The sequence below is a fragment of the Gossypium hirsutum genome, chromosome A08, assembly GCF_007990345.1.
Source record: "Gossypium hirsutum isolate 1008001.06 chromosome A08, Gossypium_hirsutum_v2.1, whole genome shotgun sequence".
In the NCBI taxonomy this organism is placed as follows: domain Eukaryota; kingdom Viridiplantae; phylum Streptophyta; class Magnoliopsida; order Malvales; family Malvaceae; genus Gossypium; species Gossypium hirsutum.
The window spans coordinates 84,699,356-84,715,848 of NC_053431.1; the positions used below are offsets into that span (position 1 = coordinate 84,699,356).

Below are 16,493 nucleotides of genomic sequence, written 5' to 3' on the forward strand. Positions count from 1 at the left end.
AATTTGTCCCTTCAGTTGCTTCGAAACATTAGAGCTAAAACAAGCAATTGATTTTTCAAAATTTATACACTGTCCCGAGCATATTTCATATTCTCTTAGAATCGTCTTTAAATTCTGAGCTCCTCTTTCTTTAATGTCTCTGAATAGGATACAATCATTTACAAATAAAAGATAAGTAACAATCGGTCTTCTGTGACACACTTTTGCTCCTTTGATTCTACTTTCTTGCAAAGCTAATCTCATTAGAGACAAGTGTCCTTCACTACAAATTAAAAACAAATAGGGGCTTAGGGGGTCATCTTGTCACAAACCCCTAGTTGGTTTAAACTGACCCCCCATCTCTCCATTTATACATATCGGATAGCTTGCTAAGCTGATGCATCTTAAGATTAAATCCACAAGAGACTCTACAAAGCCCATCTTTAGCATAGCTTTTTCTAGAAACGTCTATTCAACTCTATCATATACTTTACTCATGTTTAGTTTTAATGCCAAACCTCCGTGTTGTCCCATCCTTTGTTGTTTGAGAGTGTGCATCAATTCATATGTAAGCAAGATATTATCAGTAATAAGTCTTCCTAGAACAAATGCACTTTGAGCTTCGTCAATGCATATATGTAAAACTTTTTGGAAACGATTTGCTATCGTTTTTTAAATAATTTTATAAAGAACTGTGCATAAATTGATAGGACGAAAGTTTTTAAAGTTTGTTGGATGGGCCACCTTTGGAATAAGAACTATATTTGTCATATTAACACCTTCAAGAGAGCCCTCTTTATTCAGAATATCAAGGCAGAATTCCCCAACCCCCTTTCATGTATGTACCAATAAGTTTGAAAATATAATTCTTAAAAATCCATCACTTCCAGCAACTTTTTCTGGCCCCATGGTTTTTAACGCAAGGACAATTTCTTCCATTGTATATTTAGTAGTCAACCCTTGATTCATGCTCGTTGTAATACAATTTCCAATGTCAGAAAGGATATAGTCTAAATTGCCAATACCACCTGAAGAAAAAATATATTCAAAGTACCTCTTTGCAACAACTGTCATTGCTTGTTTATCCATAGTTGTTTGTCCTTGTTCGTTCTCCAATTCATCAATCCGATTTATCCTTCTCCTTTGGGATGCAAAATTGTGGAAAAAATTTGTATCATTATCTCTCATCTTTAACCAATTCGTTCTAGCTCTTTGCTCCCAATATCTTTCTTCCTTTTCAATTTCCAAGTTTAATTGTATCTTTGTGTCAATTAGCTCTGCTAAATTTAATTACAAATGCTAAATTTAATTACAAATTACTTTTAAACTCGTAAAGTACATTTAAATTTTTTTTCTGCATGATAAAAAAGATAATTACAGATCTAATTTATAAAAAAACAATATACTATTTTTAAATTAAATTTTAATGTTGAAGGATTATACAAAAATATTTGATAAACTTCAAGAACCATTATCCCAATTTATAAATTTGGAGCATGAGGCATTTTTGCTCGTTGTATGTCCACCAAAACATCATGTTGAAATGGAATACATCGAATTAAACGCATAATAACATTTTCAATAACGTTCATTGTTCACCAATTGCCCTAGCTTACTCGCTAATCTAACTTTTAGTACAACTAATAATGAGTAGGGTCATTCGTCTAGATTCGAAAGTTCGTTCAAAAAGTGAAATGATTTGGCCAAAAAAATAGGCCTGAAAAATGAGTTTGGATAAAAATATAGTCTGCTTTCTAAACAAGTTGAGCCTCGGGTAGGATTTTTTTAACCCTACTTGAGTCAGCCTAAACTTTTTTTGTTGTTGTTTTGCTACCATTTTGCTGCTGTTTTGCTGCCATTTTGTTGTTATTCTTTGGATATTATATAACTATTGTTTTATTGTTAATTTTATTACTATTTTATCGACATTTGTGTAGCGACGTAAAATTTTTCACTTTCGGTCGCTGGTTGTGGCGATTATTTGAAAATTTGAAAATGGAATTTCGAATTTTAAAAAAGAAAAGGAGTCGCCACCGATCTTTTTTTTAGGTGTGATCGGACACCTAATAAATCCTCCCTTTTTAAGAAAATTTACTTTTGAATACAAAAAGAGGTCGAGTTTAGGTCTACGTCGAAATCCAGAGAAAAAGTAGGGTTTGGGAGTCGGTTACGCGCGGGAAAGGTATTAGTACCCCCGCGATGCCCAAAATTGGTATCTCATTAAACACGCGTTGTCTTAATTCTCAAAAATACAAGTTCAATTTAAATTTTAATCTTGATCCGATCAAAACATGAGAATTTTTAAAATTTTGGTTTCTTTTGAGAAGGGCGTTCCGTTTTTAACACGAGCCGATGATATTCACCCAACATAGCGATGAAATCGACGACTTAATATTAAATCGGTACGTTACCTTATTTATTGAAGTTAAAAACATGAATGAAAATATTTTCAACTCAAATTTTGCAAAAATAAATAAACGATGCAAACAATAATATAATGAATGAAATATTAACATATAATATAAGAGCATTATGATAATAATAAAAACAATATTTACAATAAAAGGAAAATAATAATAAAAATAATGATATGCTAATAATATAATAAGAAAAGCAAACTGATACAGAATGGGTAAGAAACAAAAATAAAAGAGTTAGAAATACATCGAAGCAATTAATAAATATGACAATAATATTTAAAACAATAACAATGCATGCGATATTAAACGTAATAGTAGTATTAAACACGAAATAAAAACAATGAATATATATATACATATAATAACAGTTAGTAAAGTGACGGGAACATGATATTAAAAACACTAATAATGTTACCTATATACATATGTATATATATATTAAAATATGAACACAATAATAGTATTAAAAATATGTACCTAATATAGCGTTAAAATATATACATAATATAATTATTAAAAAATATATTTACATAAGATAATATAAAAATATATACATGAAATAGTATAAAAATATATAACTAATAATATTAAAAATATATACATAATATATATAAAAAACATATACGATATATATATATATTAGAAATGATAATAATATGAAAAAAAAACTATTAATACACTACATAAATACGTACAGGTATATACATATATAAATATTAAGTGAAAATCAATACTACTACTACTACTACTAATAATAATAATAATAGGAGGTTTACAATAAATAATAAAATAATTTAAAATAATTAACATATAAACAATATGGCTAAATGACATATAAGAAATTTAAAATAAACATTATATATAAAACGGTCCAAAATAAGAAGATATATATATATAAAAACTTCAAAATAATAATATGTATGGTAATTTAATAAGTAATATGCATAAAGTTTAAAATGAATGATAGTTTGAAAATACATGATGTATAGAAAGAAAACTTAAAATAAATAACAATAAAACGATTTAAAATAAACAGTAACAAATGGAATACAAAACCATTAGAATAAATAATATATAAAATAATAAATAAAGAAAAATATAAAAGAATTAAAATCAAATTGATTAGGGTTTAAATTGGAATAAAAATGGAATCAGGAGTGAAAACTAAACCAAATAAAAAAACAGGGGTAAATATGAAAGTGCGCGAGGGATTTGAGGACCAAATGGAAATTAATCCCTACCCCCTAAATGACACCGTTCAGGTGTTTGGTCGTTCGAGTGGTCTGGGACCAAATTGCGACAAAAACAAAAGGGATGGTCAAATTTAAAAACATTAAAGAAGCGAAATAGGACCATATTGAAGTCAGCTTCAAAAGCGGAAGGACTGAGGGTGCAAATAGACCCTCAGTCCAAAAACACGCGGATCCTGGGCACAGGCGGGTCGGGTTTGCGGGTCAGCCCCAAAACAACGTTGTTTTGGGGCTCTTCAGGGCACCTTGAAACGGCGTAGTTTTATAAGGCTATAAAAGCCAAATTTTTGAGAAAAAAAACACTTCTGCTATCATTTTAAAAAAAAAATCTCAGCAGCTCTCTCACTCCCTCTCTCTCACCCTCTGGTCGGAGCTAGAATTCGATGAGTGGGCCTTCGTCAGCCACCGTCGTCGGCCACTGCGAATTTCGAAAAAAGGTGCCTTTTTTCTTTCTTTTTTTTACTTTTATTTTCTTTGATATTTTTGAAAAAAATGGGGAAAATATGGATATGTCTATAAATAGATTAAAAAAAAGAAAATAAAATAAAAGATGAAGTAACCTTTGGCCTTGTATACATTGCTATTTCTCTGAATCTGTTTTTTTGGGATCTTTGTTTTTGTATTTGAGTCTCTGATTTCTTTATGTTCAATATCTACTGTAAAAATTTTTTATATTTCAAAAAAATCCAACCCTTACATCTGATTTTTTGGTGGCTTATAAAGCCTTTACATGTATTTTTAATATTATTTTCCTGTTGTTTGCATGTTCTTCTTGTAGGAGCAGTTGGGGCGGTGCTAAGTAGGTGGTGGCAGACGTCGGTGGTGGATGGGACAAGTGCGGCTAGGGTTTTTTCTTTTTTTTTCTTTTTTGATTGTTGGTTTGGGCTAGGGTTTGTTTGTAATTGGGTTTGGGTAGTTGGGATTTAGGTTATTGGGCTGATGTAAATTGGACTTTTTGAGTTGTAATTTTGGATTGTAGAAAAAAACTGGACTTTATTTATTATTATTTTTTGTTTGGTTATTTTCTGGGCTCGGGCTAAATTGGGCCTCTACAATTTGCTTGCTAAGTTGCAACTCTCTTAGTGTCATTTAAGTACAAAGACTTTTTTTAATATATTTTCAATTAGTTAGGAAATATTTATTTTAGTGTATTTGATATATTATATTTTTTAAATTTATTTTTATATAAAAAATAATCTAAAAATTTAATATAGGCGAGCCAGATTGGGCTTGGGTATAGCAATTTTAATCTGGGTCGGACTTGGGCAGAATTTTAGGCCCATTTTTTAGGTCAAAACGAACTTAAAATTTTGCATTGATCCGACCCAAACCCAACCGATCCAATCCATGATCAAATTTATTGTCTAATAACAAAATTACAAACAACTTCAACAATCCAATTAACCAGACTAATTAATTAAATTAAATTAAACCATTAATACTAAATCTACTCCTAAATACTTAAATAATAAAGAAATAGTTGATGAGATGTAAATTAATCTAATCTCATTAAACTAAAAAATGTAAGATAAATAAGATTAAGAATAATAATCATATATAATAAACAACTGAAAGCATATATGAAAATATGATTAACCCGATCCTATTTTTAATACATATCTTTTTTAATTGTATTTAAAATTTAAAATTTAAAATTTAATTTTAAATTTTAAATATTATCAAGTAAGTCACATTAGGTCAATTCTTTGAAATACAAAACACTTCTTTTTAGTTATTTTTAAAGTGGATATCACTTTTTAAATTAAATTTTAATAATAAATTATATCAATCATATATATACACAATAAAGTAATTTTTAGTTTTTTTTTATTATCCATGTTCATTTTAGGGTTTATGTTCGGGATCTATAACTATCCCTCCTAATAATGTCGTCTCCAAAGTTCAAACATGCATCTTTATTTGAAAGTACAATATGTCTTACCATTGACATTTTTTAAAAATAAACAAATATATTATTTCACCTCATTTTAGCTGAGAAGAAATAATGGTGTAATCTTAGATAAAAACAGAATTCATTGCTCCTCTATTTCATTTTTAATAATTTACAATATCACAATAATAAAATATATTATTTTATATTATTATCTATTTATTTCTATAATTAAATTTAAATAAAAGTATTTTAAAAAATTATCTTATTGAAATTCAGGCCAAGCAGACCAAGAATAAAAAAAAAATTAATGGATACATATTTAATATCCTTTTTAATTTTTTTATTTACATTTACTATAATTAAATCAATCAAATTTAACCATTTAATATACATTCACTTTTAAATCAATCAAGCAGACCAAGTGTTAAGAGAATATCTAAATTGAAATATAACTTATAAGCATTAACTAAATTATTAACGATCACTCTCATTTATCTCTACCATCCAAGTTGAATAGCCTTAATAGTTAGTGAATATCTTCAGTAGCTTGGTAATTATTTAATTAATGAATAATACTTTCTTTTCTCTTCTTATTCACTTCACATGTTTTTTCTTTTTTCAGTTTATAGATATATTTTATGAGTATCTTTGTTGTCTTCACAAGTTATGATGGACAGATGATGGCTCCTGTCGTTCTTTAAAACTTCACCGGCCATCAGTAAATCTTCTTGGAAAGTGAGTGACTCTTCATCAGCTTCTTAATATGTTTTTGGTTTGAGAGTGTTTCAGAATAATAAATTATTTCACGAGTCTATTTGAACCCGTGTTGTACGTTCTATATGTTTTTTGTTTGTTTTTCCATTGTTTAATAAATTTTTAGTTTTAGAAGTTTTTGTCTACTCTTGTAGCATGTTTTTTTAGTCTTGTTTATGCATATAACCTTAGTTTTACAAGTGATTTTAGGGATAATTTTATCGTCTTCCTCTTTAGTTTGGTGAATGTTTGATTCTTTTCTCGATTTTTACTCGCCACTTTGGATCATCCGGGGTTAATTTTCTTATCGTATTAAGTGCTTGCAATCACTCCAGATAAAGTCGTGCTTGAGTTGTGATGAAGTCAATTGTCAACGTGTTATGATGTTCTATTGATGTTAAAGCTAAAGTATTTGTTGTGTTGACAGAGCTTGTTTTTCTCCGTCTACGACGAATATTTATTATTTTTTTATAAATTGTATAGTTCTATTAATTAAATGAATTAACGAATTTTCTATTTAAAAAATATTATTCTATTTCAGTAACTACGTTAGTAACCTGTGATTCCTAATCACTTACATAGTTTAGTTTATTTGGAAATTCAAATAAATATAAAACATAAATAGTGGAGGTTGAAATCAACAAAAATAAATTTATACTAAAAATATAAAATTTGTACATAATAATGCGTAGGGTGAAATCCAATAAAAAATAATTAAAAATAAAAGGGAGTTTGAAGATAGAAATTAGAATTATGAAAGAAGTAATAAAAATTTTAGTAAAAAGGTAAAATTTATGTTTTGATTCATGAATTTTATCAGATATAAATTTCAATATTCTTCAATAAATTAGCTATAGTTATTGACATTGTGCCTCGCAATCGATCTTCTTTCCTTTTTGATAATCAATAAGAAGGTTGTTGAAATTATATCTATTATTAACAAATAACACTATAACCATGGACTTAAGATTGATAAGTGCTAAAAGTAACATGTTTTAATCTAATTTTTAATGCGTTTTTGGATAATTATTTGATGTTAGTGGTGAATTTTATGCTCCTAATCCTTTAAATTCATATTTTTATATTTAGGAGAGTATTGGGGAGTAAAAGGAGCGAAAATTGAAAAATTGGAGCGAGTTATAGGAGCCACACGACCTGGATTATTCTATATGGCCTGGACACACGACCGTGTGATAAGCCGTGTCAATTTCGCGAATTGCACTCCGAACAACCAAAAAACTCTATTTTTAGGTTTTTCGAGCATTCTAAGACATATATATGTAAAAAATATGAAGATAGGAGAAAGCCGTCATATAGAATATTCAAGAAAATAACTCGAAAAACACCATTGAAGTCGATTTTGAAGCAGATTTCCGTCAAGAATGAAGACTCCTAGTTGATTTCTTAGGAGATTATCATGAGTTTCTTTATATATTTCGGTTATATTGTCTCTTGGATGTTTTTATTTGCAAGCATGAACTAATTTTTTAAATACCTAGGAAGATGAACCCTATTATGGATTTTGTCGTTTGATTTTTATTTTACATAATAAATACTTAGATCTTATTCTCAATTATATGTGCTTAATTTTTGGTTTAATATTTCTAGACTATTGATCCATATTTGATGTGCTTAAATCAGAAGAGGAATATACCTTATTTAATAGTAGATCTAGCATAATTGAGTGGAGTTGCATGCAATCCTAGAAATAAGACGACATAAATCTAACATATTAGAGTCAAATCTAATAGGGAAATCATAGATCGATTTAATGTGATAATAGGGGTTTTAATTAGAAAGAAATTTCAATTAATCAACCTAGAGTCAGTTGCTCTTAGAGATATTAACATAATTTAAGAATTTCTATGGATCAAGATACTAAGTGAAGAAATTGAGTAATTTAGATTGATAATGACAGATGAAATCCACGTGAATTCTTTCATGGGTATTGTTTCGTTTCTTGGTTATTATTCGATTATTTTCATAATTTGTGCTTTGTCGCGTTTATAGTTAATTAATTTAGTTAATTTTAGTTTTAATCAATCACTCAAATTTATCAGTTAAATAATAGAAAAACAGTAACATTACTATTACTTTTAGTCTTCGTGGGAACAATATATTTGCTTACCGTAGTTGTACTATTAATTGATAGGTGCACTTACTATAATCGAATTTTTAGTTAGTTTTGTGAACATCAAAGATTTATTTTATTAATAATATTAAAAACTAAAGAGATCTAAGAAAATGAATTTAAATTAAATCATGTATCCAGGCAATATAAAATGTAATATCTACTTTATCACCCATCTATAATTCAATCAATTAATGAAGCTTTTAGTTATAACAATTATATATTTTATTTGACATTAAGAAATGGTAAGATTTATATATACATAGATGTTGACCTACAATACAATTGACTCTCTCAATTCAATTCCTTTGATTAAGAGTAACTTATTTGAATTTAATTCTACATTATCAGAAAAAACTCCGCCAACTTTGGACGGAATTGAACACTGACATAAATCAGGTGGTTGGTTTGAATTCCAATAGCAAAAATAAGTCGCAATAAAAAATTATTAAAATCACCTAAAAAGGTACTACTATATGAGATGCTTTCCCTCCCTCTCACTCACCAAACCTATCACCCTACAAAATATTTATTAGAATAAATACCAACAGTAGAAGATCACGTTTAAATTTAGAAGAAAAATAAATGCCTTTGCCTCTTTTGATAATCATCTACGTGCACTTTGGTTTTGTGGAGTCGAAAACAAAGTTGTTGATTCCTTAGAATCAGAATTTTACCTTTTCCCTAACCATGAAGCTGCCTCTTATTCTCTCTCTATTCTTTTTCCCCTTCCTTTAAATCTGATGCAAAGAAAGAGCTTTGGATTCGTCTCTAAACCAAGGTTTTAATCATCAACAATGGCACCATCAGCAGCACATGCCCCAATAATTGATATCTTTGCTGCTATCAATCCAAAATTTTTGAATCACGTAAATGTCACCATTTCAAAGTTTGTCATGCAAGAAGAATTCAATGAATGGCATACAACTTACTCTTGTGGAAGAAATGGACATATAACCTGTGGAAGAACTCATCGGATAATACGGGTTCGTTACGGCATTCCCGAAACTTCCACCACCGACGGTCGTATTTCTCCCGACGACATTGTTAGGAGTGATCCCGAGAGGATACGCGGGTGTTCCGTCTGGCTTAAACAACCCGTAATTCCTCTCTGAAGTGGGACCTGGTTTCATATTCTCATTAAACAAAGCAAAAATGTAAATGTTAAGATCCGAATTCGGCCTCATTGGAGTCCCTGTTTTTCCCGACATCAACTTAATCAAATTCCCATTGTATTTTTCAGCATTTTCGGGTGTAGCTCCTGCCTCGTCTTCATCTCCCTTTGAAGGCCACCCAGTTTCCGATATGTGAACCGGGAGTTTCTTGTAACCCAAGGAAGCTAAAGCAGAGTAAACGGCGTCGATTTGAGCATACAACATGTTATCGTAATCTAAATGGGTTTGTGGATCGGTGACTCCTTGGTTTGGCTGAAAAAGAACAAAATCCAATGGAACTTGCTCGGGGTTTCCCTTGTATGCAAAGTAGGGATAGGCATTAATCAAAAAAGGAGAGCCAGTTTTTTGATGGAAATTCAACGTTTCGCACAAAGGATCCATCAAATCTTCACGGAACGCACCAGCTGAAGACGGATACGAGGTTTGAAGAATGGCAAGGGAATGTGTTGTAGTGACGGTCACCTGTTTATCCAGTCCGAGGTTAAGCAGCGCAGCAAGGACGCTTTGCATTGCCGGGAGAAGGCAGTCGGAGAGAGAAGTGTCGTTTAAAGTGAGAACCTCGTTGCCAACAAAGATGGAGGTGATTTTGGTGGCTGGTAAATGGGGTTGAACGTTTTCTTTCACCCATGCTTGGGCATTAGTTGGATCTCGCATCTTGTCCAAGTACTCGTTGCCTAAACCAACCATGAATTCAACGTCGGTGTTTGCAAAAGCCTTAAGGACTCTGGGGTCTGCATCGTAAAGTTTTACTTTTGTTGCTCCGATTGATTTCACCAGTGGCACCGCGTCTTCTGGAGATGGAAGGTTGTTTGCTATTTGTCCATAATTTATCCCAATCGAATTAACCATAATTGGAAACAAACAAGCTACAATAACCCAGAAAATAAATCATTCAGCACAATTTAAACCAAGTAGATAGAAGTGGAGAATGAGTGAGTTATAAGTTACCTAAAATTGAAACATAGCAGAAGAATTCAGGGAAGTCCATGAGAAGAGAGAGAGAGAGAGTAGCAGCAGCAGCAGCAGGAGGTAAAGTGAGGGAGCAAGCAAGCGTGTAGAGGGAGGCAAAAGATGATTGGCTCAATTATCAGTATGTCTTTAAGCCAAAAGATTCGAATTGTGATGGAAAGTCATTGGCCAAAAGTGTTGAACAAGGCAACCAAATAAGAAATAGAGAGACAACCGTAATGAGCAAATGAGTTTAGCTTGGCAAAAAGAATATTAAAGAAATATAATGTTTATTTAGAGAAGATGAATTGTTTTTCTTTCAATTAATTATTCCATTAAGCATTTAATTGAGTTCAGTGCGGTTTGCACTTTTGCACTTTGCAATGGTAATGCGTTCAGAGAGTGATATAATATATGTGATGAGAAGAAGATAAAGAGACAGCACTAGATACATGGGCAGGGCATCCATGCAAAGCAAAGAGATTGGAGGTCGCTTTCGGTGTCCCCACTTCCCCTCATTGGCTTTGATGGGGATTGGTTCCTCTCAATCCATCACCCACTATTTGCATTTGTAAACATCACTCTTTTGCCGAGGATCTCCCCCACTACAAATTTAAGCCATAAAAATGCATCATCTGCTCCAGCCAATTAGTTAATCCCAATTGAGCAAGCATGGACACCTTGGTAATAAAACCCCGATCTCCCATGTTATAAAAATATTTTCTGTTCAACACATTTCAAGAGAACGGGACTCTTCATATTCATAGCCTTGACTATTTTCCCATCGCAATTCTCCATCCTTCTGAGACCCAAAACATCCATCATTTTACCTAATTACAATAAAAAAAAAAGAAAAAAGATGGAATATAGGACATATATAAAGCTCAAATATGATGCAAGCATTCATTCACGTAAGAAGACACCTTAAGTAGAAGTTGGAACATTTTATCTTATTTCACATTGCTCACAACTCATAAAACTACACAGAGAAACTGATTCTCCTTTAAGTTCTTGACAACATTACTAACACCCATTAGCTGCTATAACTATGTATTTATATCATACTATCTCCTGACTTTTCACTCTCAAAAATAGCACCACTGACTTCACGTATGGCAGATCAGTTTGTTTTCCGCCGGTCAAGCCAATAGCTATCGAGAGTAGACAGGTACTTGGACTTGGTTGTCTAAGAAAACAGGTTACTAAGCTTTATCCATAGTTGCCTTCTGATTATGCTCAGGGTGTGGCAACATTTTCCCTGGCAAGAGGAGCAATCTCCTCTCCTTCAATGCCAGGTTCACTGCCAGCCACCCCGAGGCTCAACAACATCTTCTCCCACAACCTTGATGGTCCCTGCACAAATCAATAAATTTCCATTTAAACCTCAAAGAACTAGAGATGCGTATTCGTTTCTCCCTAGAACTCTAAATTAGCTACATTATCCACCATATGCAAGACAAGCTTCCTACACGAGCTACTAACCTTCCATGAAAAATCTTGTGCCATACAATTCTGGATCATTTCTTTCAGTGCTTGAGTCCCATATGTTGCAAGAGCTCTCTTGACAGTTTTTACCACCTTAATCACATCACTTGGATCCACTTCATCACACTGCAAACACATCCCATTGAGATGAATGATCTTCCCATAAAAGGTGGATGAGATAAATATAAATATATCATTCACGGAGCTTCACACAAAGACAAATCATTTTTACTACTTACTTCAACATTGAAAGCTCCCATTTGGAACCCTGTGAATCCTTCCTTGACCGTGTCAACAAGTCCACCAGTAGAGGCAACTATCGGAACCTATAGCACAAAACCGATAGCGTATCGAGGTTAATCTGGTACAATGAGACTAAGATTAACATAACATAGTGCTTATGACATCAAATCAGTTGGTTGCCGGAAAGAGATGGCCAGAAGCATTTACAGTTCCATATCGCATAGCATGCAGCTGAATGAGACCGCACGGTTCGAATCTACTAGGGACCAAAATGTAGTCAGCACCAGCAATAATCATATGGGCCAATGGGACATTGAATTTGGCTACTGCTCTAACGTTGTCAGGGTATTGGATCTCCAGCTGTTCAATCTGATTCTCCATGGCCTTTTTGCCTGTGCCCTGAAAGGAAAATAGATCCCTTTATTAATACTATACTCGTTGAAGCAACGGTAACAATCACAGAAGGGGGAATTCTAAAATTTGACACTAACAAGGACTACAATCTGGCAATTTTCAGCAGCTAATTTCGGAATAGCTTCTGCCAAAATATCTGAACCCTTCTGCTCTTCTAGCCTACCAATGAATCCAATCAAAGGAACATCTCTGTCGCAAGGCAATCCCACCTCACCTTGAATAGCTTCCTTTAACAATGGCTTTGCCTTCATTATCTGCATTGACAGTTACCAAAAAACTCGTCTCCTAATACCACAACCAACCAGGAAACTGGATGCTATAGAAAGCACTTACAGTTGTTGCATCATATTTGACACTGATGTATTTGTCAGAGGCAGGATTCCATTCTTGAACATCCATGCCATTCACGATGCCGGTGATGCCAGTTTTACGAATGATGTTATCAAGTTCTACACCTTTGTCTTCACCAGATACAAGCTCCTGGGCATAGTATGGGCTTACAGTCAAGACTCTATGTGATTCCAATATTCCAGCCTTCATCCAATTAATTTTCCTTCCCATGACAGGCTTGTTATACCTGACGATGAAAACCTTTTAAATCCTTGACTAAAGAAAACAATTCATCAATACTGTAACAAAAATAGTAACAGCAGCAGCACTTTTGGTTTCATTACCCATCAATGAAATCGAATGAACTCTTGAACCGTTCAGGCAAATTGAGACGTTTGAAATCTGCAAAGGCAAATCTTCCCTGATAGGCTATGTTGTGGATGCAAAATACAACCTGACATATTTATCACGCACAATGTAAGATCCAACCTTCTGCTTGCTTAACTTAGCGTTTCAGAGGCCATCAACCATACCTTTGCACTCATGTAGATACCCCTTGACTGGTACATGCTTTTTAAATAGCATGGAAGAAGAGCACTGTGCCAATCATTTGCAATAAAGACAACATCTTCCCCTGCAGAAGATGGTGGTGAAGCACATTAGCCTAAACCATTTCATGGAAGAAGAGAGTTAAACTTTCAAGGTTAGAACTAAAGAGGAAGACTTCATACCATATGGTCCTGAGAAATTTTTACTGCTATTTAAATTTAGAACCCTGGGTGCCTCCAAAGCAGCCTACAAACAAAAAAAGTAAAAATGGCATTAAATTAGGTTGACTTATATTTGAAAGAGATAATATCATGGTTAGACTCAGGGACATGGCAAAAATTTTATTTTACCTGGCATAACAAGCTGAACCGCAGTTGATTGTCTTCGTAGTCCAAACCTGCTCTGGGGCCATAGATTTTGGAAGCCGTTTTGCCCCATACCTGAATCATCAGAACAGCGACCATAAGAAAATTGATGAACTAGAATCATTTACGCAGGAACATTAAACCAAGGCAACAATCATTTCAAACCTTCTCAAGGAACATGGGGTGATCGACAAAGACACGATCAACTCCACGTTTGTAGCAGTGGAAGAACCGAACAGTTACAACTTTGTCTCCGACTTTTAGCTGCATATTAGGATCTCAAGTTTAAGAAATTAATCCAAACATAGATCCTTTTAGTGGAATATGAAGTACTAAAAAAGTAAAATATGATATCTCTTGAATCGAGCAGGATTGGAAACCTTACATCAACTAACACACTTGTGTCCCATGCATCCTTGTACTGATCATAGCGAGGACACACTGTCATAACACGGTGTCCTTTGGCCTATTGAACGATAAATAAGCAATAGCGGCTAGTTATCTCACTTAAATACCAAAACCAAAGCCAAAGCCAAAATCTCTACTTATATGTACTTACAGCCATTGCGGGAGGAAGTCCACCGAGGACATCACCGAGTCCACCAGTTTTGCTCCAGGGGCCACACTCAGCTGACACAAACACTATATTCATCCCTATTCCGCAAATAATTTTTCCCAAAGGCCTGTAATCTGCCTGTTTCATAGCTTTCGTAACGACAGCCTTTGCGTTGGTGGTCCTCATCCGCAACCTATCGACCTTGTTCAAAGACCGCAAACCATTGTGAGTCATGGCTTGATTCCTGGCACCAACCTGTGCAAGATTGGCCTTAGTGTCTGCTCCATGGCTGCTGAAATGAGAACTTGTCGAAACAAAGTGTGAGGTTGTCAGGGTTGCCATTGATCGAAAGCTGATACCAAAAAGAAAACCAAACCAAATTAACTAAAGACAAAAACCAAACATTTTATATAGCTTCAAGAGAACGTAGGGTGATGAAAAGCAAACAGGAACCTATGTAACTGATACAGTGGATCACTCAAAATCAGCTAAGTTAGCAGTACCTGAAGAACTCGAGATGGTTCACTCACTGAGTGCAGCTGGGTTAGGAGTGATGGAAGTTGTTGAAGTGGCGTAGTCACTGAAGTTCACCTAGGGTCCGCCAATTTGAACTGATTACAACGTTGAACTACAATAAAACGTGGCTTAATGAGAGAGGAGAAGTCTCATCTCAATGTCTAAGTGCTTCCCACGTGGAAGGTGGGGGCCCTTAGCTTAGTATGAGTATTCAGGAAATTTGCGGTCACTAGTCACGCTTAAATCTACGGTACAAGTGGTTCATAACTGGTGGGCTCCAACAAATGTCTGTTTCATCGTGAAAAAACTTAAAGTTGGTAGATTGCTTTTCCCGATATTTTATAATTTTAGTACTATGAATTGAAGTTAATTGACGGTGTCTAATTAGCCATGGCTGTATTTTTGCCTATTTTTTTTCCTCTTGTTTTTAGTGCAAAAATTGGTAGCGGACAAACTTTTAGGTAGCGTAAGCGTTGGATTAAAATTATGTTAGAGAAGAGTTTATTGATATGAAGAATTTTAATTTAATTTAAATTTTTTAAATTAAGTTGAATGAAATTAAATTTAATTTGAGTCGAATTAAATTGAATTGAGTAAAATTATTTGAATTAGATTAAAAAATTAAATATGTCAAATTAACATCTTGTTACCATATAATTAAATCTATTTTAAAGCATGTAAATTTGAAATAATATATATTTGAAAACTTTTCAATTTTAAAATAAATTAAGAAAAAAAAAGATAATTTAGTATGATAAACTTAAATCGTTAATTTATTTATTTATGTCCTAAAATTATTGTTTTAGAATTCTTTTTAACTTTTTTTATATATTTTTTAGAATTTTTTTAATTTTTATAAAATTTTCAAAAATATATAAATTTTGGAGTTTTAAAAAATATTTTGAATTTTTAAAAAATCAATTTGCTTATTTTTAAATTTTAACAATGATTAAATTACTTATTCGAGTTGACTCAAATTAATCAAATTAATTAACTCAAAATTTAAAATTTTTAAATTTTTTTAAATCAAATTGAATTTTACTATCATACTCTTAAACTCAGTAATTTATAAAGTATATGTATTTCATATTATATTTATATTATTTTTCAACATTATATTTATTTTATAGAACAATATTATATTTAAGTTTTTCATCATTTATAACTATATCACATCAGAAAATTATCAGCTTTTCCAGTCATGTGAATATTCCTTGGCATCCAGCATCGCATGTGCTGTGGAAGATATTTCTGCCAAATTTATACTGTATTCGTATGGTCATTTCCCTTCAAATCAATAATATTGACTCCATCGGTTCGTTAAATTTAATCAAATAAATTATTAAAATTATAAAATATTTAAAATAAAAAATAATTCAATCATCAATTCATATGAATTTGATTCACTTTTGAAACCATGTTAGGAGGATGTATTTTTTTAATAATATTATTATAAGTTTTGATCATATTTATTTTTTATATGAT

At 32.3% G+C, this 16,493-nt stretch overlaps 2 protein-coding genes across 5 annotated transcripts; both read right to left on the reverse strand.

The window, feature by feature from the left end:
* Positions 1–8,712: 8,712 nt before the first annotated feature.
* On the reverse strand, positions 8,713–11,326 carry LOC107948261 (glucan endo-1,3-beta-glucosidase 11). Of its 2 annotated transcripts, none has more exons than XM_016882758.2 (3): positions 10,551–11,326; positions 9,360–10,468; positions 8,713–9,267 (listed from the first exon to the last, which is right to left on the reverse strand). In XM_016882758.2, exons 1-3 carry the CDS (start codon positions 10,588–10,590, stop codon positions 9,199–9,201), a joined length of 1,218 nt encoding a protein of 405 aa, XP_016738247.2. In that variant the 5' UTR covers positions 10,591–11,326; the 3' UTR covers positions 8,713–9,198. The 2 variants fall into 2 exon arrangements, with proteins under 2 accessions (XP_016738247.2, XP_016738239.2); XM_016882750.2 differs by having other exon boundaries at positions 8,713–9,270.
* A 153-nt stretch (positions 11,327–11,479) lies between these two features.
* LOC107948245 (granule-bound starch synthase 1, chloroplastic/amyloplastic-like) lies at positions 11,480–15,216 on the reverse strand. 3 transcript variants are annotated; one of them, NM_001327540.1, is given in 14 exon segments: positions 11,480–11,903; positions 12,033–12,161; positions 12,275–12,361; positions 12,486–12,677; positions 12,770–12,946; positions 13,026–13,269; positions 13,367–13,476; positions 13,556–13,656; positions 13,754–13,817; positions 13,922–14,011; positions 14,102–14,200; positions 14,322–14,402; positions 14,496–14,844; positions 14,996–15,084. In NM_001327540.1, coding segments are annotated over 13 exon segments (1,830 nt in total). In that variant the 5' UTR covers positions 14,835–14,844; positions 14,996–15,084; the 3' UTR covers positions 11,480–11,786.
* Between the last annotated feature and the right edge of the window lie 1,277 nt (positions 15,217–16,493).

Excerpts from the sequence above, each read along its gene's own strand:
- LOC107948245 (XM_041074263.1), bottom strand. The coding sequence starts at position 14,834 with ATGGCAACCCTGACAACCTCACACTTTGTTTCGACAAGTTCTCATTTC. Across the intron at positions 14,201-14,321 it reads ACACAAGTGTGTTAGTTGAT|CTAAAAGTCGGAGACAAAGT; the intron begins GTAAGGTTTCCA and ends CCTAATATGCAG. Across the intron at positions 12,678-12,769 it reads ATTGCCAGATTGTAGTCCTT|GGCACAGGCAAAAAGGCCAT; the intron begins GTTAGTGTCAAA and ends TTTTCCTTTCAG.
- LOC107948261 (XM_016882750.2), bottom strand. The coding sequence starts at position 10,590 with ATGGACTTCCCTGAATTCTTCTGCTATGTTTCAATTTTAG. Across the intron at positions 10,469-10,550 it reads CTGCTATGTTTCAATTTTAG|CTTGTTTGTTTCCAATTATG; the intron begins GTAACTTATAAC and ends GGGTTATTGTAG. Across the intron at positions 9,271-9,359 it reads TGTCCATTTCTTCCACAAGA|CAGCAAAGATATCAATTATT; the intron begins GTAAGTTGTATG and ends TTGGATTGATAG.